Source organism: Spermophilus citellus, assembly GCF_964194105.1.
Source record: "Spermophilus citellus genome assembly, chromosome: 10".
NCBI lineage: Eukaryota > Metazoa > Chordata > Mammalia > Rodentia > Sciuridae > Spermophilus > Spermophilus citellus.
Window position 1 is genome coordinate 111,873,518 of NC_138197.1, and position 22,647 is coordinate 111,896,164.

At 41.6% G+C, this 22,647-nt stretch overlaps 1 protein-coding gene across 1 annotated transcript in view; it reads right to left on the reverse strand.

Moving 5' to 3' along the window:
* Positions 1-5,845: 5,845 nt before the first annotated feature.
* NDUFA12 (NADH:ubiquinone oxidoreductase subunit A12) overlaps positions 5,846-22,647 on the reverse strand; it is a 93,883-nt gene continuing 77,081 nt past the window's right edge. Inside the window, exon 4 of the mRNA XM_081311395.1 lies at positions 5,846-6,144. Within this exon, the coding sequence (XP_081167521.1) occupies positions 6,099-6,144 (46 nt within the window). The 3' untranslated portion in view covers positions 5,846-6,098. The remainder of the gene's footprint in view (positions 6,145-22,647) is intronic.

Sequence of the window (22,647 nt, forward strand, 5' to 3'; positions counted from 1 at the left end):
TTCCTGTTGCTTAAGCCACCAAGCCTATTATATTTTTTATGGCAGCCTAAACTGATAAACAAGAAAACTTCTGGACTATGTTGTACAGATGAAAACCAAGCTTGCTTATGGAGGGAACTGGAGAAAGACACTCCCTGGATATGAGGCCAGCAGTCTCTAATCTGCTACAGTTTGGCTCAGGCACACAGGTTCCAAGTGGTGCTGTTGGGAGGTAGTGCAACCTTTAAGAGGTGCAACCTAGTGGGGGACTTTCTGGTCATTAGGGACATACCCTTGAAGGGTTCTTCAGCCTTCTTCTGTTTCTGTCTGTCTGTCTCTCTGTGTCTCTCTCACTCTTTTTCTCTCTCTTCCTGTCACAAAGTGAGGAGTTCCTCTGCCATGCACTCCTGTCATGATGTACTACTGCCTTACCACAGGCCCAGAAGCAACAAGCCAACTGACCACAGACTGAATCCTCCAAAACTAAGATGCAAAATAAACCTTTTCTTTAAATTATTTCAGGTATTTTGTTTCAATAATGGAAAGCTGATTAACACAGCATCTAAATTGAACAGTAAGGCCATACCACAGGAAGCAAAACCTAGAAGAAAAAGGCAATCTGTTACAATTTTTCAATATCACAGCTAAGCTGGAGAATTCCTCTATGAGAAACCCGAAGGCAGTAATCAGTAACTCACTAGGTCGTCTTTTCTGTATAAGAAGAAAGCAGGGAGGCACATATATAATGATTCTGCATGTGAAGTTCCATATTATAAATGCAAAAGACATTGAAAGGCTGAGAAAGAATTGTGGGCAATCACAGGGAAATTGCATTAATTGTATACATTTTACCCCTCCTGGCTTACTTTATCTACAAACAGAGATATGAAAAATTGTGGTATATATGTGTAATAAGAATTGTAATGCAAAAAAAAACCAAGTACATGTATACAGACATGAATTGGCGTGAACATACTTTATACAAAGATATGAAAAATTGTGCTCTACATGTGTAATAAGAATTATAATACATTCCGCTGTCATGTATTTAAAAAAAAAAACTAAAGATCTCAATTGCTGAAGGGAACCAGTGTTCCTTAAAGATTCCTCACCACTATTGTTCATCATTTTTCTATTACAAATAAGATCATCAGTGAACTACATAGACAGCCATGCACCCTCTACATAGAAAGGTCTCAATTAACATTTATTGGTAACAGTGGTGCATTAACTTTACTCCCTAAGTTTCCATTAACTGATGCCAGCAAGGGCATTATTCAGTTTGAAATTTAAAAATAAAATTCTCATGGGATCAACCCTACATGCTAAAGTTTTCCTAGAGGTTTCAGGATCTTGCTGATATACCTTTCATTGGTGTGTGACCATTGTGTGCTGAGGGTTTTTAAAAAGAAGTTCCTCCTCCTGTGACATCTCCAATCCAACTGGAAACCAAGCAACCAGATTCCCACTAAGCAGATGAGTTGTCCCAGGCCCTGAGTATATGGCTCGAAGGCTTTGCTCTTTCCCATGAGCAAACCCTCTCCTTGACCCCATGTGTGAGTAGAGCCTGAAACAACTGCTTTGTCCTGGGAAGGACCCTTTTCATATATTTCTGGAAGTTCTGCATAACACATGATAACATACTAGTTTATTTGACATTACATTCAAATAGCAAGGGAAAACACTGGTGATACTATGCCAAGGGAAAATGACCAGTGGACAGGAGTCCATCTGGCTGTCTTGGCATTTGGAGACCTGCTTTCTGCTCCTATTAGCAATAATTATGGCATAGACACCTAAGCTGTCACCTCTATTCCCTTGGACTCTTCCTCAGCCTTATACACTACTTCCGGTTTATACACTATTTCTAGTTTTATATACTATTTCTAGTCTTTTTTATACTCTATTTCTAGTTGTAAGGGTATGCTGCCAGTTTATGAAGGATAGGGACAAGAGCTATGAAGGAGACAAATAAGAACCTCAGTTATAATAAGAGAAATGCAGAGTAAAACTACACTAAGCCACTATGTCTCTCCATCAGATAAGCAAAAAGATAATACTGGATAACACACTTGGTCATTCTGAGGGCAAATAGACATCCTTACACATTGTCAGCAGAAAAGCAAAATGGTACAACTTCCACATGGGGTAGATTGGCAATGTTAAGCAAAGTTTCACATGCATTGGTGCTTGAACCCAGCAAACTGACTCTGAGGGGTTTTCTATTCCAAAAAAGGAAATGAAAGGATCAGAAGATCACTTCTAGGTGACCTCCAATGAAATGAAGGATCTAGACAATGATCATCAGTGCTTCCAAGTATCACAAAAAAAGAGATATCATGTGCTTCCTGATGGATGGTCACAGTACCTTCTGTAAAATATTCTTGCCAAAAAAATCAAAGTCAGTCTGATCAAGACTTTCAATTTAACTACCAAATTATAGAGACTATAAAGGACAGAAGAACAAGTTGAACAACATCATAAGGTATATAATCAACAAAATCCAGACTGTAGGAAATTCTATGAGATAACATAATCTGGCTGAGAATTTTCCAAAATTTATGAAAAATAGGAATCGTCAGATACAGGAATTGCAGTGAATCCTAAGCAAGATATATAGGAAGAAATCCACATTTATAAACATAATATTGAAAATGGTACACAGTAAAAAATAAGGAGATCTTAAAAGTACCCAGAGAGAAAAAAAATATTTCTACAAAAGATAGCTCACAAAAACAGGAGGAATTAATAGATTAGAACCAATATCTATCATTCTTACGTGACATCAGATCTAAGGGCCCCCTCCAGAGAAAGTATGCCTATCTTTGGAGGAGAATATAAATACATAAATCATCTGCTGAAAATCACTTTTTGTTTAAAAATCATTCTTGCCTTCTTTTCTTGTTTCAATTGAAGAATGGGAGGAAACTGTACCTTCAGTGTTCAGGCAGCAGAATTGAAATTAAATTTCACCATGGACCCTTGATTTATACTCTTAGGAAACTAATAAAAGTAGTGAGCTAGGCTCTCTTCCCTGGCAGAATAGGTGGTGCTTGCAGAGATTCGGTTGGTTCCTGAGCAATGATTCTGAGGTCCGCTGCCACCACCAGTAGAACTCACCAGCTCTGGGGTGAGGACTGTTGGGATAAATAAGGAAGCCCATGTGCAGGCTGAAGGCAGGAGCATCAGGGCTACTTCCTGGATGAGGCAACTGATGTGATAGGAGACTGGGGAGGTGCAGAGCTCTCCCGGATGTCTCTTTCTGCTGGGATCCTGAACAGCACGGACTTCCCCTCCCAGGAGAAGCAGTCTTCATTTTGGCAGGCTCCAGCACCACTTGTATGTTGTTGGGCCTTGCTGATCAACCAATCAAAATAGAGCAATACTGGCTCTGGATTGACAAACCATTAAACTGTCACACTTGGTGTGCCAGTGTCAGGCAGGGCCAGAGGTACCCTAACTAGAAAGAACAGAGATCTAAGCTAGATATCCCCTCACCCATCACCCCTGACAGCCATCATCCCATCAACCTGGGTTGCAACCTTCACCTTCCTGCTGGCCATTCCAGTCCTGTGTGTTCCATGCCCCATGCACACAAGATCTCATTTAGTCCAACCCTGTGACAATTGGAAGTGTGTACCTGTCCTGTTTTATGTGGAGAAAGGAACTGAGGTTTAGGATAGCAAATAGCCAGTGGATATGTGGAAAAACTTGCATATCTCTGTGTCTACAGATGCTCTTTCATATCCCTGGGTTCCAGGCCACAGATTTAACCAACTGTAGATAAAAAATACTTGAAAAAAGGAAGTTGCATGTTTATTGAACATGTAACTACTATTTTCTTGTCATTAGTCCCTAAACAATATAGTATAACAACTATTTACATTGTATTAGGTGTTATAAATAGAGACAATTAAAGCACATGGGGGGAATATACATGTCATATGCAAAAATGATGCAAATTTTAATAAGGGACTTGGCCTCCATGTAGGGTGCTGAAACCAGGGGTACAGATACTGAGGAATGGCTGGACAGCACCCACATTATTTCCCACTGCTGTAAAAAGTGTCCACATATTTAAGACTCCTTTTCCTAAGGCCTGTGATAAGGGTAATTCTAGCCAGCACACCCCAACTAATTACATGGGCTTCATCTCTCTAATTATCTTCATTTCTCTCACTCTTCATTAGAAAACCATTCAGCCAGCATCCTTCTAAATATTTACTCTCCAAGAGAGGACAGGCTGTCCTCCAGTGCTTCCTCAATCAACCCTAAGAGTGCCTGGCCTCCATTCCTCAATAATTATACACTACCTTCATTCAAGTCTGTTCAGTGATTCATCTGTCCATTCACAGAACAGCTCAGGCTTCTTTGGCAATGCCCTGTTGTCCGCAGGGTGCAATAAATACCAGGTAGTTGGCACCCCTTATCATCCCCTACTCAAATGGCCCGGGTCTAGGGGTTGAGACCGGCTCCTTGGTTCCCTCAAAGACCAGATAGTAACCTGACATACCCCTGCTCCTTGTTATTCCATATGAATAAAACCTGGTTCACAAGATTTTGAAAAGTTTTCCAATCACCATCACTTGAGCTTCAACCCAGTTAGAGTATCAATCCAGGAGGGTAGAAAGGCAAGGTGATGTTTGTTGTCCTGTGACTACAGCATTCATTCTGGTAACTTCAGATATTGGCAGCAGGATGGATGTAAATGGTGGGGTGTTTGCTTCTCCATGTCTGTGAGGCTCTTGCTTACCCTGAGGTTGTTCTCATTAATCAGTAACTGAGACAGCCATCCCCCAGGAATTTTTTTTAATGGTGTTTTACTGTCACTTTATTTTCCTAAAATGTCAGTTGGACGGCCAAGGAAATTTCCACCCGGAGTCCATGGAGATTGTTCTGAATGGAAATAGCCACCATCATGGTTGGCTGAGCACTAAATGAAAAATAGCATTATATGTCAAATTAATATTTTAGGAAAGAAAATATGCATAGCCTCGCTGGCATGCCCACTGGTGTGATCTCAAGCATTAATTAGTCACAAAGCCACTGAGTGATGACTGGCAGACTAGAGCCACACTGGCCCTCAGTTAGGGAGCTGAAGCAAGAGGGAGAGAAGGAATAACTGTGACCAGGTCTCTATCCATCAAGCGTGGCAGACTGAAGGGGCATGAGAAGGCAAGAGTAATGACATTTTTAAATGGATTCATTTTGTGAGAGGACTGCTGGGTGAAAAGCAGTGGATTGGGACTTGTTAGAAACCACAGCTACAGCCTTAAGAAAAAAATATATTGTAGAAAAATGATGAGGGAAGATCTAACAGTTCCACAAAAAGCAGGTTACAAACTGGATGTTCAATATCATTCAATCTTTTAAAACTATATGAGAGAGTGAGCACATATGCGCGTATCAGTGATTCTTTAATTAATCTGGTTTGACAATAGAATATTCTGGAATGTTTTTTTAAAAATACAGATCCATTGACTATGCCTGTTGAGGTTCTGGTTTGTTAGAGGCAGTTTGGGGCTCAGGTATCTGTTGTTCTAAAAGCTTTTCAGGTGGTTCTCCTTGATAGAGCAGAGATGGCAGGGGAAAGAATAGGGTATTTCTGATTCAATTTTTTTTTTTATCTGTGGTTTCTTATATTTACATATTGTTCTGTGAACAGGCATCACATCTACCATCTGAAAAGGTTATTAATAAAAATTATGATTTGTTAGGAGAAAGAGTCCCAGGCAACAATAATGATAACAATGACTAACATTTATTAAGTGCTCCCGAGTGACAGGTTTTACTAATGATGTCTTTCATTTAGTCTTTACAGTGACTCTGTGACACAGGCACCAGTATTTCAGCCCTCTCGCATATGGAGCAATGAGAGGCCAGAGATTCCAGCTCAGACAACCGGAGAGCAACGTATTATGAACACAGGGACAGTTACCTCTGAGCCTGAGGCTTAGCTCCCACATTCCACTTTATTTATGTGAAAAAAATGAGTAGGGCACTTGCAGCTGTGTCCAGATGCCCTCTGGGGACACTGAGGGGTCCCCTCCAATCACATCATCACCTGTGCCAGCTTTGAGCTTCCCTGGGTCACATGACATTTCCCCTGTGCCTTTCCATCAGTGTCCTGTTCTCTCCAGAAACATCTCAGTATTTGCTAGGTACCTGAAAGGAAGAATGACATCACCACGCAAGTCATGGTGGGGGGAAAAAGAAAGAAGACTGAACACCCCAGGATTCTGGCTGGCTAATAAGCCATGCTATCAGCAATGCTTTGAAAACATTCTTAATTGTTTTTTTTTTTTTTATTGAAGCAGAGAATAAACTCCTCTGAAATGCCCCAAGCCACTGTACAAGGGGATAAGGATGTGAAAACTGCAGGGTTTTCCCCTGGGGAAAGGACAGGGCACCCACTGAGATTATTTCCCCATTTCACGGATGGTGGTGCCAAATCATTCAAGGACTTCCTGCAAGTGAAAATGTTGATGCTCCAGATAAACCAAAGGTCTTTGCTAGTTCAAATGCGTTTGTGGGTTTCAAAGATGTTTAAAAGTCAACAGGCATTTAAATCCATTCTCTCTCATTGTAAATTTACCAGATAAAACACAGCACGTCCAGCTGAATTTGAGGTGTGGATAACAAATAATTTTTTGGTAAGGGACGTCCCAAATATTGCCTGGAAAAAATATATATATATTTCAAAAATTATTTGTTTTTTATCTGAAATTCATATTTACCTGGGAGTCTTGTCTTTTTATTTGCTAAATGTGGCAGCCCTGTTTCATGAGAAATATGATTTTATTTTCTCCTTGGAGACTGTTTTCTCTTCTCAGTGTCACGAGCTCAATGATTTGAAAATGCATAAACCAGAAAATTAATCCCAGCCCATCTTTTTGTACCAAACACCCACAAGGCCTTATTATATATTCCAAATGCATGTGAGCATACCCACCACACGTGCACCCACACCCACCCACACTCCTTCACAGACATGCACACACCCAATACATGCACAATATGAATGGACTTCCATTTCTCCTAACATTCTAAAATAAAAATACCTCACTCCATTCTGATTTTAATGGCTTTTCCAAACCCTGATTTTTCTTTTTGGTCAGTTCCTGGCTATTCAAGAAGAAAGTCATATCTCCAGACCACTTTGTATGCCCAGCTACGCTCACCCGGCTTCCCATAGAGAAGGTTGGCAATAATGAGACTTTATCTCTTGCATTTTAGCAAATTTGAATTTTTCGTTTCTTGCCATTGCATAAAACTGCCTATGTTAGCATAAAGGGAATGAAAGTTGTCTTAGGGTCAGATAATGGATGCAATTTAATAACAAGGAAAAATACAAAATTGAGAATTGAAAACTTGAGCCATGTAATAAAAACATTTGAAAATGAGAGAGAAGAAAATCTTAGAGCATTATGAATCAGCAGTGTTGAAGAGCAGTTAAATGAATAATTCCCACACCCAGGCTACTTGAGTTACCAGCTGGCCAAATTACTTAACTGTATCTGTAAAATGGAAATAATAACAAGAACTGCCCCACAGGGTTGCTGGGATAATTAAGCAAATATATAAAAACTGTGTGAAGTTGCATCCGACACATAGTGTATGCTACCATAATCACCTTTCATTTGCCAGGCACAGCAGTAGCCTTTTCACACATATTATCCCATTCACTTGTCAAAACAAGCCTGTAAGACATGTGAATATGAGGAAATTATGACTCAGAGAGGTTAAGAGTCCTGCCCAAAGTCACACAGTTGGCATACAGCAAAACCAAGGTTCAAATTTTAATCTCAAAATAAAGGCATCATTCTCTCAATGACATAATGTTAAAATGACAAAAGATGGAAAGTACACAGGTGGCAAGGTGGTGGCTCTTTTAGAGAGGTGACAATATTTCCTTTGTGACCATTGCTTTTGGGGGTGGGCATGTGTCAGAACAGGTATATTTGGTGGAGAAGGCAGGACCTGTTTTAGTTACAGACCTTATCTCAGTATCTGCCAGCAAACACTGAAACAAACAAATATGAGGAGCTGCTCTGGAAATACACGCCCTTAAGTCCAGAGCAAGGGATACTGAACAATTATTGTGCCTCTTGGGCTTTACCTCCTTCTGGCTTCAGAAGGAGGCGTTACCCAGTGGGGTTGAGTTACTCTCACCTGTTCCTTTGTAATCCTTCCCCTTTACCCTTTTGGGGATGTTATGCTTGAATTCGGGACCCCCAAAGACCACCAGAGACCCAAGATCGATGTAAGCAGCAAAGAGGTGTTTATTGCGAGCTAGCTCGGTCCTCCGCAGGCACACACAGCAACTGGTGACACTGAGAGGCCCCGAGCCCAGGGTTTGCAGCAGTTTTATACACTCTTTGGAGAGGGCAGGGACTTCACATACATCATAGCAAATCATCACACACCGCGGGAAAATCAAATAACAACTCTAAAACATGATTAGCACATTCACTGGCGGGAACAAGTCGAACGGGGGTGATAGGTCAGTCCAAAAGGGGTATTGGTTTGAACTGATTGGTTTAAGCCAAGAGGGGTGTACGTGCTGAACTACATGGTTTCCCAATATGTTATCAACCACCATAAACTACTGGGAGGGTCATCTGGCATCCCAGGTATTTCCCTGTCTCACGCTGATTGGTGGCTGCTAGGGGGTTGCTATGGATCTCCACCTAGCCTGACTGAGTCAGGGACACCTGGGGCAGCAGATCTCACCTGTTATTTGTAGATAAACAACTCAGCAGGGTGGGAATGTGCCTAGGAGTGCTCTATGGGTTTTTCCAAGGACAAAGGTCATGTCCCTTTCTTGGACAGGCTTTGCTCTGAGATAGAGGCCGGTTTTTCAGGGATAGAATGTTCCATGGAATCTCCCTTTGTGTGTCCCCTATATAAGAATAAAGAATTCCAGTGGCTCTTTCTTTCCATGGACCCCTAAGGTCAGAGAGCCATCCCAGATTTTGAAAAGGTAATTCTGTGTGTGTCTGCATGCTTTCTTCATTGTCTTCTTAAGTTATTAGAATAGTCAGATTTGTGAACCCAGCATAGGTCGCCAGCTAGGAGAAATGACAATAAACAAACATCTGCCAGCCAGGAGAGGACCTCACTTTCTTGTGACCTCTCCAGGAAAGTCCCCAGGAGATGGAAAACCTGTCTGGTCTCTGCCTGACTCTCCATCATTAAGGCAGTGTAAGGCAGAGCTGATCCACCTGTTCTGGGTGAGTGCTGGCCACGTTCCCAGGACTCTTCCTTGACTCTTGTCTATTTACACACGTACAGTTCAATTCAGTCCTTTTAATACCAGTGAGAGGCTGATGATTCTCAGCTTTGCCTCTAGCTCAGCCTTCTCCCCTGAACCCAGACCCACAGCCGCCTACCCAGATCTCCCCTTGGGTATCCAAGAACACCTCGGACTTAACAAATGCAAAACTGATTTTTTCCCCAAAGAAACAGCTTTACCCTGGCTCAGTGTGTGACAACTCCTTTCTTTTGCTTGTGCAGACGCAGTCCTTGAATAGCCCTCCAATCCTTTCTGCTGCCTCTGATAGTCAACCCATCAGCTCTTTCTACTTGCTCTACCTTCAAAACACATCCAGAGCGAGAAAATCCTCACAGCCTCTGCCACCATCCTGCTCCCACCGTCCGCACCCACCGTGGTAGATCCTCGTCTCCCTGATTTCAAGCTTGCCTCCTGACATGCCTGTTCTTCACCCAGCAATCAGAGAACTCCTGAAAAAAAAGTCACATCTCTCTTCTGCTCAAACTCCTCCAAAGCCTTCCATCTCAGAGGAAAACCAAAGCCTTAAAAAGGCCCCAGAGGGGCTGGGGTTGTGGCTCAGCGGTGGAGCGCTTGCTTAGCATGCATGAGGCACTGGGTTCGATTCTCAGCACCACATAAAAATCAAATGAAGGTTATTGTGTCCACCTACAGCTAAAACAAATATTAAAGAAAAAAAAAAAAGCAGAAGCCCTCCCTGATTGGTAGCATTCCCTCAGCTCCATGTGCACCAGCCACAGGACAGCCACAGACATCATTACATTAAGGCCATTGAACTTGCTCTTCTCTCTGCTGGGCACACTCCACCATGATGTCCTTGAACCTCACCAGAGAGGCCTCCACCTGCTAGAGCAGCAGCCTCTAGCCTCATCTGGACACTCCCTCTCCCACATGTTATATTTTCACAGCATTTACCACCTCTCAGTACCTGGTGTGATTTATTTATTTATTTATTTGCTCATTGTCTCCATTTTCCAGAAGGGAAGGTCCATGTGGATAGAGATTTTATCTGTTTTGTCGACTGCTGCATCCTCCAGGCCTAGAAGAATGTGGGCTTACAGTAAGAATTTGGCAAATGCATGAGTAGGAAGGGCCTTCTAGGCATTCCCACGCCCCTCAACAGATCACCTCGTTGACTGCCTCAGCTTCCCAACCAGAAAATTGGATTTTTAGGAGACTCTCAGTTCTGCACTCCTTCCCATCTTAGAAATTAAAACTCTGGGGTGATCCTAAAGAGATCTTCACCAGTTCACTTGCTTTTGTGTTGTGTATCCTGCTTCACTTGATTTGGTAGCAGAGGCTCACGGGCAAAGCCACATGGAGATCTCCCTGTGTATCACAGCCCCCAGGAAGCTCCTAATGGAAACGGGCCTGGGGACGTTATTCTAAAGGTTCCAAACAACCAGCAAATGATGAAAACCTCATTGCTCAAGTGGAGAAGAAAACAAGTCTCTCCACTCCGATGCCCACTTCCATGGCAACTCCAAAGGAGTTCAAAAGACCAGACTGACAATACTGCCAGCATTTATTTTCTTTCTTTGTCACTGCAGGGGATTGTATTTGCAGGCACATGCTGAGAAAAGGAGGACTTTAGAATTGAATGCACCAAGAAGGAAGATTTCCAGAACCTGATTAACCATCTTCCGCAGCATGTGAACAATTATTATGATGGGATAAGTTTGCATCATGCCCTTGGGCACATCCATTAGGGACCTTCCAATCACGTCAAGTATGGTCAGCCCTCTGCACCCATGGACTTGACCAAACCCAGATTCCACCAAGGACAGATCAAAAATTTAAAAATACTGTGTCTGTACTAAACATGTACAGACCTTTTTGTTATAAGTCCATATACAACATAACTGTTTACATAATATGTACAAGGTGTTGCTTATTATAAATAACCTAGAAATGATCTAAAGCATACAGGGGGATTGCATAAGCTATAGGCAAACGCTACGCCATTTTATATAAGGGACTTCAGCATCTGTGGATTTTGGTGCCTGTGGGGAGGTCCTGGAACCAACCCTCCACAGATACTGAGAGATAAATGTATTAGGTCTCTTAGTGCAGAAATTCTTACACTCTTTAATTAAGCAAGGCTGTTAGATAAGGCATTGCTGATTGCGATGGGAACATCTTCCAATCCTCTGGTTTCTACAGCATTTTCTAACAGTCAGAATAAATGAATATTTAACATCCATTCCAAGTGCAAAACACTGGGACATATGATATCTCAGTAAGCTCCTGATAGAAATGTGTCTGGGGACATGTTCCTCAAAGGATGCAGGACTATCCAAAAGTGAATTCATACTTTTCTCCGGAATTATGATTAGTGATGTACTAGGCCAGAGTACCTGTTAATGGGACCCAGGTTCAAGGATACATATTCTATCCACACGCAGAGAAGAGTGCTCTAGTGGAGGTGCTTTTTTTTTTTTAATGGGGACTGAATTCAGGGGCACTTGACCACTGAGCCACATCCCCAGCCCTTTTTATATTTTATTTAGAGACAGGATCTCACTGAATTGCTTAGTGCTTCACTTTTGCTGAGGCTGGCTTTGAACACACAATCCTCCTGTCTCAGCCTCCTGAGCTGCTGGGATTACAGATGTCCACCACCATGTGGGGCTAACTCTGTGCTTTTGACATTAAAATCAGCAATAATGGCTTTAGTATTCCTGAGTGGAAAGGCATTCCCAGCACAAATTTATACTTCATCTCATATATCTATAGAGATATAGATAAAGATCCATTCATACTATATTTTATTTGTCCTCCACAAATAAAATATTAAAGATGCTTAGTAAAGACATTTTTTTACTATTATTTTGTGTAAGACTAAAATAACTGTGCCAATTAAATATGAACAAGTCATTGAATATAAGCTGTGTCCTGGTCACAGATGTTAAATTGTAAAAACAAAAACAAAAAACTGTTGCACTCCTTAGAATTACTTGTGCATGTGCATGTGTATGTAGAGAGAAAGAAAGATGGAATTAAAAAAAACACAACTCACGTAGGTGGTTTGGAGCTGTTTTAATATTTTCATAATTTCTAAGATTTAGGAAAGTAACTGTTATATTACTTTCTTAAATCCACTTATAGAATTTTAATAGAAGTTTAAAAATTATAAACCATATCAAGTTATTTCCTTTGCAACTCTAGTGAACACACACAGATTTCTCTAACGGGGAAATGAATTATGTAATTGCTCTTCCTGCAAAGGACCAAGCCCAGATCTGTGCTGCTGCCTCAGAAGAGTCTGTGATGAAGCAGTGTGGCTCACTGGCTTACACTGTAAGCTCTATGGGGCTTACTATGGAGCTCACTGGATCTCTCATAGCCTCCCTCAAGCCTCTCTTGCCAGTGGTGATTTTCTGGTATATCACTGGTTTCTCATTTGCAGAATCAGAGGGTAGAACTAGATTGATTTTGAAGCACCCTTTCTACTTTAACATTTAGCTTTTTAGTAATTCCAATTGACCTTAAAAGTGTAGGAACCAGCTGACAAATGTTTAATGAACTTATTATAATAAGACAGTCACCACTTTTTGAGCTTTTATTATGTGCAATGTGGTGTGGAAATTGCTTTCTGCATAGCACTTTATTTAATGTGATGTAGATGGTGCAAGGCCCATTTTACAGGTGCAGAAGCTACAAATAAAAAACAAAAGGGGGCTGGGGTCGTGGCTCACTGGTAGAGCACTTCCCTAGTGTGTATGAGGCACTGGGTTCAATCCTCAGCACCACATAAAAAAATTAAATGAGTGAAATAAACATTTTTTTAAAAACAACTGTGGTCATTTATTTTAAAAAAAGGGTCTTCTTTGCTAGTACAGAATTGTTGAGATATACTTCACTTACTCCACAGCTCATCCTTTAAAGTGTAAAATTCAGTGGTTTTTAGTATATTTAAAGAGTTATGCAATCATGCAAACCAAGTTTAGAACCTTTTATCACCCCCAAAGAAACCCATATCCTGTACTCCCAGTTACTCCCCATTCCCACTCTCCCAGCTATTGGCAACCACTAGTCTAATTCCTGTCTCTATAGAATTGCCTCTTCTGGAAACTTCCTGTAAATTGAATAGAAACTGTGTGGTCAATATTTATGGTAGCACAATTCACAGTAGCTAAATAATGGAATCAACCCAGATGCCTGTTAATAGATGAATGGATTGAGAAATTGTCATATATATGACACACATATATATCATATATATATATATATTGGCATATATGTACACACACCCACAATGGAGTTCTACTTAGCCATAAAAAAAGAATGAAATTATGACATTTGCCAGCAAATAGACTAAAATGGAGAATATCATGCTAAGTGACATTAGCCAAACTCAGAAACTCAAAGGCCAAATATTTTCTTTCATAAAGTTAGAGTAAAAATAAGGAAAGGGGGAGGGAAGAATAGGATAACATAAAGAACCAAATACAAATCAACAGCTGAGTAAAAGGAAGTCTAGTAGAGTTATATTACTGTGTATAACTATAGATGATTGCATCTCTGTGGGGTTTTCTCTGTGTCTTCTATTCCATTGATCTTTATGTTTGTTTTGACGTCACTCCATTTAGCCTGCTGTATCTGTTAAGAGCTTAGACACTGGATCCAGGCTGCATAGGTTTGGATCACAGCTCCACAATTTACTTGTTGTTTGACTTAGGAGAATGGGAGAGAGGAGGGAGAACGGGAGAGGGGAGGGAGAATAGGAGGAAAAAAGGAGAAGAAAAAGGTGGGATCGTGAACTGAAATCGATTTACATGCCTGTATGAGTCTGTCAGGATGAACTCAACTACTATGGATAACTATAAAGCTCTAAAAAAAGAAAGAAAATGTATGTGGTCTCTCCAAGTAGGGTCTTGTACCCAAGTTTTTCTGGCTGCAGTATTGTTTACTGCCCAAGTACTACATGCTTTGGAGGACACAGACAAAGTAGGAGATTTGCATTGTCAGGCTCTCCAGAGAAGCAGACTGAAGGCAATGTATAGATACATTAAAAAAATTTGCATTCTTGATGACTGCCATTCTAACTGGAGTGAGATGAAATCTCAATGTAATTTTGATTGGCATTTCCCTGATTGCTAGGGATGTTGAACATTTTTTCAGATATTTGCTGGCTATTCGTATTTCCTCTTATGAGAAATGTTTGTTTAGTTCCTTTGCCTATTATAATGTGATTATTTGGGGATTTTGTTGTTGTTGTGTGGTAAGTTTTTTTGAATTCTTTATATATTCTGGATATTAATTCCCTGTTGGAGGAGCAGCTGGCTCCTATTCCGTGGGCTCTCTCTTCATGCTTTTAATTGTTTTCTATGCTGTGCAGAAGCTTTTTAACTTGATACCATCCCACTTATCGATTCTTGGTTTTATTTCTTATGCTTTAGGGGCTTGTTAAGAAAGTCAATGTCTGCATCAATATGTTGGAATGTGGAGCCTCAAGTTTTCTTCTAGCTGTTGCAACGTTTCGGGTCTAATTCTTAGGTCTTTGATCCACTTTGAGTGACTTTTGTGCAGGGTGAAAGATAGGAATCTAGTTTCTTTTTTTTGGGGGGGGGGCGGGGTCTAGTTTCATTCTTCTACCTATGGATATCCAGTTTTTTCCAGTACTGTTTGTTAAAAAAAGGCTATCTTTTCTCTATATCTGTTTTTGGCATCTTTTTTTGAGTATTAGATAATTGCATCTATGTGGGGTTTTCTCTGTGTCTTCTATTCCATCGGTCTTTATGTTTATTTTGATGCCAACAATAATAAATTCTGGCAAGGATGTGAGGAAAAAGGTACCCTCATCCATTGTAGGTGGAAATGCAAATTAGTATAACCACTCTGGAAAGAAAGCAGTATGTAGACTCCTCAAACACTAGTAACAGAACCGCCATATGACCCAGGTATCCCACTCCTTGGGGTTGATCCAAAAGAACTAAAATCAGCATACTATAGTGATTCAGCCACATCAAGGTTTATAGTAGCAGAATTCATAATAGCCAAATTATGGAACCAGCCCAGGTGAATGGATGGTTAAAGAAAATGTTTTGACCAGTACTTAGGCATCCCTTAGCCTACTGAAGTTGGCATATAACATCGACCATGACAAGACTAATTCCTGCTTGGCTGAGGGAGACACTGGCCACTTGAAATAAGAGCAGACATAAGACAATATACTAATCACTTTGAGACTCAGACTTGACCTGTCTTGTTCACAGCTACAACTCTGCAGCACAAATGGCTGACATGCAATAATGTAATGATAACATTTATTATGTATTTAACACATACCAGATGTTATTTAATCCTCATGCCACTCCTATGACATAATTACTGTTATTGTTGTCATTTTACAAAAGAGAAAACAGGACATAGAGGGTAATCACTTGTCCTAAGTCATACAACAAATGAATTGTGGAGCTGTGATCCAAACCTAGACAGCCTAGATCCAGAATTTAAGCTCTTAACAGCTACAGCAGACTGAATGTAGTAGGAGCTCAATAAACATTCTGTGGATAAAAGAATGGACACCGTTTGGTCATGTCATTGACCCTCTCTGTTGCACTAAACACAGCTGATCACCAGTTCCTCCGTTTCCTTCATGGGCTTCTCTTCCTCACCCGTTTCCCTGTTTCCTTTACAGACCAGCATTCTCCAGGCTTCTGTCCTGTACCAACTGCTCTTCTTCTATGCTCTCCTTGGATCACATCATCCAGTGTCGTGATTGAACCACCACAGTATATACTGATTAGTTCCAGATCCATCAGTCTCTGGCATTGACTGTCCTGGAGGAATGGAGTTGAATGTTCATGGCTTCCTGATACCCCACTTGAGGATTCTTTAAGCATCCCCAAATCAACAAACATAAGATTGGCTTAACTTACTGTATATACCGTCAGATTCATCCCAGCCCAGCTGTGAAGAGTGCCATCTCCTCTTCTCCCGAACAAAACCTACTTCTTCTCTCATATCCCCCACCCAGTTAACATCACCGCCATCTACCCAGTGTCCAAGGCCAACAGGCTGACGGTCATTTTAGAGCTTTCTTCTGTCTCCCCAAAGCCAAGCTATGACAAACTGTTATGGATCCTGCCTCTTTTCTTGCCACTGGTAGGACTTTTGACTCTCTTTTGGAGACTCTATATTCCAATAGTGTCCTAACTCCTGAACCAGTCTCTAGTCTTTCTCTCTCACATCTGTCCTCTGAATGCTACCAGCACGAATACCACACTACAATACAAATAGAACACCCCATTCCAAAAAATATTTAAAAATCCAAATCCAAATGTTGAGCACCAACATGATACCACAAGTGCAAAAATTCTACTTCTGACCTCATGTGATGGGTCACCACCAAAAAACAGGTGCATTAAACATACTGCATAAGACTACCTGTAGAATATGTGCATAAAGTATGCAGGATTCATAAATGAATTTTGTGTTTAGTCTTGGGTTCTATCCCCAAGATATCTCATTAAATATAAGCAAATATTCTAAAATCTGGGGAAAAAAATGTCAGAAACCTAAAGCACCAATGGTCTCAACCATTTTGGACAAGGATTGCTCAACCTATACAAACCTGTTTGCTCAACTCTATGCTCTTGGATGGCTCTGCCATTCACTGCCTTCAGGATGAAGTTCCAGCCTGTCATAAATCAGCCCCGATACAGCCCCTACCCAAACCCAACACCAAGCCTCTGCCCCATTCCCCACCTTTGCTATCTACCACCTTATGCTTTCGAAATGACAAGTTCACTGAATCTTTCCAGGAAAGCTCCTGCAGAGCCATGCTTTGTCCTCGTGGACTAGGGATCAGAGAGAGCCAGTCCATGCGAGAGGAGAGGGCACGTGCTCACGGCTTTTCAGACCTCCATTAGTTTCTCCTTGAGGCCCAGCTGCAGTCCCGCCATTTTGCTTCACCAGACACTCCAAAAGATTTATAATTTAGGTCCTTTTTGGCTTCTGCTGGCTCAAGTTGATGTCGGTACTTGTAACAAAAAGAGTTCCAACAAATGCACTGATGAACTGAAAGGAAAGGCAGCTATTTACATTAAGTGATCCGCATAGAAAGAAAGAAGGAGCCTCTTCACAGGAAGGAGATGGGACGGGGAGGATGGTTCCACCAGCCCCAGCTATTCACATCTGAGCACTGGAATATGAGAAGCTGCAAGCAGACACGAAGGTTCTATTTGACAAAGGGTCCTTCTTGAAGAAGCATGGCCTGTGTGCCCAAGTGACAAAGTGCCCACTGAGCAGAGGCTTCTCCCTCTTCTATGAGGGTGTAATCCAGCTTCGCCACATTTGGATTCCAGGTAACACGAAACTGATCTGGCATCTCAAGGGTTGGCTGCCTGTGGACCACTGAAGGGTGATCCTTATTGATATGATCCTTATCCTTTACAAAGACACCACTTATTTTAATTTTCCCTTGAGGACTCCCAAATATAATTGAGTAAGATTTGAATAGATACTCAAGGTTCTAAAACATAGACATAAGACAGAATCTGCAAAATGTGGGTAATCACTATGAATGTAACCCCATTTCAACCTACAGTCTAGGAAAACCTGAGGAAATCAGGTTCATAACATTAAATTCACTTGAAAAAGTGAAATAAAATAACTTACCAAACCAAAAAATTGAATTACCAATGGAACACTATTCTTCCTTTAAAAATTTTCTCTATGGCTCACAAGATATGTATGAAATTGTCATCTACTAAAAGAAGCAACTTATAATTTAGCTAGCTAAGATTTTTTTTTGTAATTCAGCAAAGTAGAATGGGAATACAGAAAGCTCCTAGGCCAGGCCACTGAAAGTCACCTTTATAAAAATACGGAATCCCCGATTTTGCCCATTTTTCTTAAGCTTAATTGGGAAGAAAGTGGACAGGCATTTCTATAAACTTTCTGTTAGACCTGCATTTTACATAGATTGCTTGACCCAATTGTGAAATGACACACCTTCCACAGCCCACATGAGATTAACACAACTGAATGTCTATCAACTCAATTCACCCACAGAATGGGTGTCAGCTGGACTTAAAGGGAAACTTCTTCTCAAAAGAAAACTTTGAACTAAATCCAACTTGACACTTTTTTTATAGCTTTCATGCTTTTCAACCTCTTTTACATTTTTATTAATTATGAGATGAGTTTTAAATTGAAGCTGATTAATTATTAAAATCTTCCTTTATAACATCTTAACTTTGTCTGTTATCATGGCAGCCTGGAAAGTGAAATGAAGGCCCATCAGTTCCCTGGAAGATGATTTGGGGGAATTAAAATGTTTTTCAGACAAAATTTTTTTTTTCTTTTTAGGTGCTAGGGATTAAATTGGGGCCTTATGCATGGTAAACAAGTACTCTACCACTGAGTTACATCTCCAGCCCTTAGTCAGCTGAGTAAACTAAATCCAGAAATCAAACTTGCTGTATGATAAGGAGCACATCCGAAAGCAAGTCACAGATCCTATGAGCTAAACATTGTTATTGTCCCTGTGTCAGAGTTGAAGAAATAGAGACTTAGAGGGCTCAAGTAACTTACCAAAGGTCCCACGGCCAGGAAGTAGCCAAGCTGGGATTGACAGCAAGCTGATTTCAGAGTCCATGTCCTCACATGTCACAAGCCATCCACGGGCTGTGTGTGAACTATTGCACATAGTAGCCAAATGAGGGGATAGGCCTGGCACTGCGGGTCCCCTGTCAGGGCGTGATCCCATGATGCAAGTACACCTCCCCCTCCAACTCTGCCTAAGATCCCACAGGGCACCTAAGAGGGGTGTGACTGGCCAAGATGTCAATCAATCTGCTGACCATAAGACATTTGGAAGCAAGACTCCACCCTTGAAACCTTATCCCTGTCTCTGATGTCACGGCTATAAAATAATGGAAACAGGGGCTCACGCTCTCTTTTCAGCTCTCTCCTTGCAGTGTGGAAGCAGGACCCTTAAGGTCTCAGAGCCGTCCTGCCCTTGAATGAAAAATTATTTCTGTGTTGTGTGATTGTCTGTCATATCTCTCAGCCAGCACACTTCACACAAGGGAAACTCAAATTCATAGCTCGCGCAGGACGCAGGTGAGCAGTATAAGAATTGGCATTCACAGGACACTAGACAGCGTCCTAGTTCCTACTGGATCCTTTCTTTAGCTAGTGTGTGTGTCTTTGGACTGTTTTGATACTAACTCTAATTGCACCTGTACATGTATTATCTTTCAAGTACTTAAACCCTTCACTAGAAAGTAAGTCTAACTGGCTTAGCTTAAATTATTGTCCACATAAAAATTGTGGGGATGTGAGCTAGAAGGTTCCTCGAATGTACTCACTCCTTTCAATTAGTCCTTTATAATCAGGGCTTGAATAGTGGTAGGAAATAACCTAGAGCGATGAGAAGTGAGAGGACGACTGAGCAGTTGGTTAACTGGCACGTGCCAAGCACTGTGCGGAGTGTTGGAATGTCTTCCCTCACTTATCTTTACAATCAGGACCAAAGACTGTCAACATGCCAATCGCATCTTATTGCTAGTTTTAAAGAATAGTGATGACATAAGACATTGGAGGATCCCAACAGCCCAAAGAGGAATGAGGATAAGGAAAATGGCACAAAGAAAGAGCCCTAAATGAGTAGATTTAAATTTTGAAATGTGTATTCTGAATAGATGTCATATACAAGGGTCCAAAATCCAAAAAATAAGAGGGTTTTTTTTTTTAAAGTATTTAATGAATGAATGAATGAATTTGTTTAGGGGATTGAATCCAAGGCCTTACACATTGACCTACATCCCCAACCTTTTTAAAAATTTTTAATTTTGAGACAAGGTCTATGTCAAGTTGCTGAGGCTGGCCCCAAACTTGTGTCTTCTGCCTCAGCCTCCCAAGTACTTGGGATTATGGGTATGTGCCATTGCTCCTGGCCTAAATTTTTAAAATAAAGTCAAAATAGTTTATTGATAAACTTTTCCTTAGATTAATAGTGGACATTTATCATTAGTTTCTACCTCAAATCTCTTTTTGATAGTTCGTCTGTATTGTAAACCCTATCTATGGGTAGAAACAAATAACAGATTTCCCAAGACTCTTTGCTGCTAGGATATAGACATTGACTATTTTCCAACAAGCTTCAAACCTGAGCAAGATATAGAATATGGTGGAGGGCTGCAGACACACTATCCTCCCAGTAAGCATGGGCACAGAGGCATTTGGTTTCCTGTAGGTGCTCTAATGGGTGTTGTGTTAGTCAAGTATTCATTGCTGTGACCAAAATACCCAACAAAACAACTTAGAAGAGGAAAAATTTGTTTTGGGCTCATGGTTTCAAAGGCCAACTTCATTGCTCTGGGCCCAAGGGGAGGTAGAAAATCATGGTGAAAGGGCGTGGTGGAGGAACACTGCTCGTTTCATGGCAGGGAGGGAGATGGGGAGAAAGAAAGAAACAGAGAGAGAGAGAGAGAGAGAGAGAGAGAAGAAGAAGAAGAAGAAGAAGAGGAGGAGGTGGAGGAGGAGCAACCACGGCCACCAAGGGGACAAGATATAACCCCCAAGGTCATGCCTCCAGTGACCTACCTCCTCCAGCCACACCCCACCTGCCTACTAGTGCACTAGTCCTTTCAAATTATGAATCCATCAAATGGATTAATCTACTGGTGAGGTGACGGCTCTCATATTCTAATCATTTAACTTCTCATCATTCCTGGATTTTCTCATACATGGGCCTTCAGGGAGCATCTCATATCCAAACCATAACAGGTAGCAATCTGGTGGCCAATCCTAGGTTTATAAATATGGAACATCATCTGGCAACTGCAGCAAGACTTCTGCTAGAACAGCCTCAGGATACTTTTGCACACTGTGGTTGGTTGAACATCCTTCTGGCTGTGTAATATCCAGGCTTCAATCCTCGGCCCGTCCAAGAATTCTTACTGCTGTCATGCAATAAAGTACTGTGAAATTACCTGAAGTGGATTCTTTTTCTGAAAGAGATGCCAAGGTGTTAGGAAACAGGGATTAACCAATAATCTGTTTGGATTTGAACATAATAAGAATGATATAGAGGTAAAACATGGCAACCAATGGCAAAAGTCACTAAACTAGTCAGGCAAGGGTGGCACACACCTGTAATCACAGTAACTTGGGAGGCAGAAGCAGAAGGACTGCACATTTGAGGCCATCCTGTGTAATTTGGCAAAATTCTGTCTCAAAATAAAAAATAAAGGGGGCTGGGGATGTGGCTTAGTGATAGAATACCCCTGGGTTCAATCTCCGGTTCCAAAAAAAAAAAAAAGTCACTAAAACTTTTGTTACAGAAATTAGTAATGATAAGACTTCTGCCTCAGTTTGGAGCGAGACATCTACAGATTAAATCTCAGGATGCCAGAATTAAAGTGAGACCAGCCCCCCTCCCCACCCCCTCACCCCTGCCACACAGGGTTTATCATGGGAATGAAGGAGACCCTGTTCCACATCTCCTGGGGCTTTCAGTGAAGTCAAAGAAACAAAAGGGGAGCAGAGTAAGAATTTGGAGGAGCTGGTTGAGGAGAACCCTGTGAGGAGGCTTTTGCTCTGCTGCGAGTCTTCCCCCCTCTGGCCTGGGGCAGAGGTGCTGTCCACCCAAAGCCTGGTGAGGAGCTTTTCAGTAGACCAGCAGGACAGCTTTGCGATGTATGCCCTGCTGTTGGGAGACACAGAGAACTGGAGCCTGACTAATGTGCAGGAAAGTAAAAGCAGCTGTGGACTGACTGCTCCACCAAGGGAATGCAGAAGTTAGCAAGGGCTGGCTGAGCACTCTGCAGAGGGAGCCAGCAGGGCTATCGCACTGGGATCAGCGGGCACTCTTGAGTTTGAGGCAAGAGGCAAAGGAGACCTCCCATGATCATACGTGGGTTGCACAGGAGAAATTCTTGGGTCCTGTCCAAAGGTCCTCTAAAAGGATCTCAGCAGAACAAAGCTGAGGGTGTACAGTTGGATACCCAGAGACCGAGGAAAGAGCTGAATAAGACCACCTAGAACAGAGATATATCCCCTTAGTCAAAGGAACTGCAGGAAAGGGGGCCTGCAGGGAACCTCAAAAATTCCCATGCAAGAACCAAGAGAGAAAGAATCAGCCATGCTATGGGCCTGGGGTCACTGGCTTTTAAAATGTGCAAGGCCCTGACAGCATGCAGCTACCAGATCAAGTAGTCACTCACTTACCCTTTCCACTCTCATCTCTACCCTACCTTCACCCCGGGGAGGAAAGAAAAGAAGAGTTTGCAAGTAGAGGTAAAGGTAAGTGAGGCAGAGAGAAGCCCAGAAGCTGTGGGGAGTTTCATTCAGGGCTAGAGGAAGGTCATCTTCTCTTCAACCCGTGATGAAGTTTAAAGAGTTGGTGGGAGACACACATA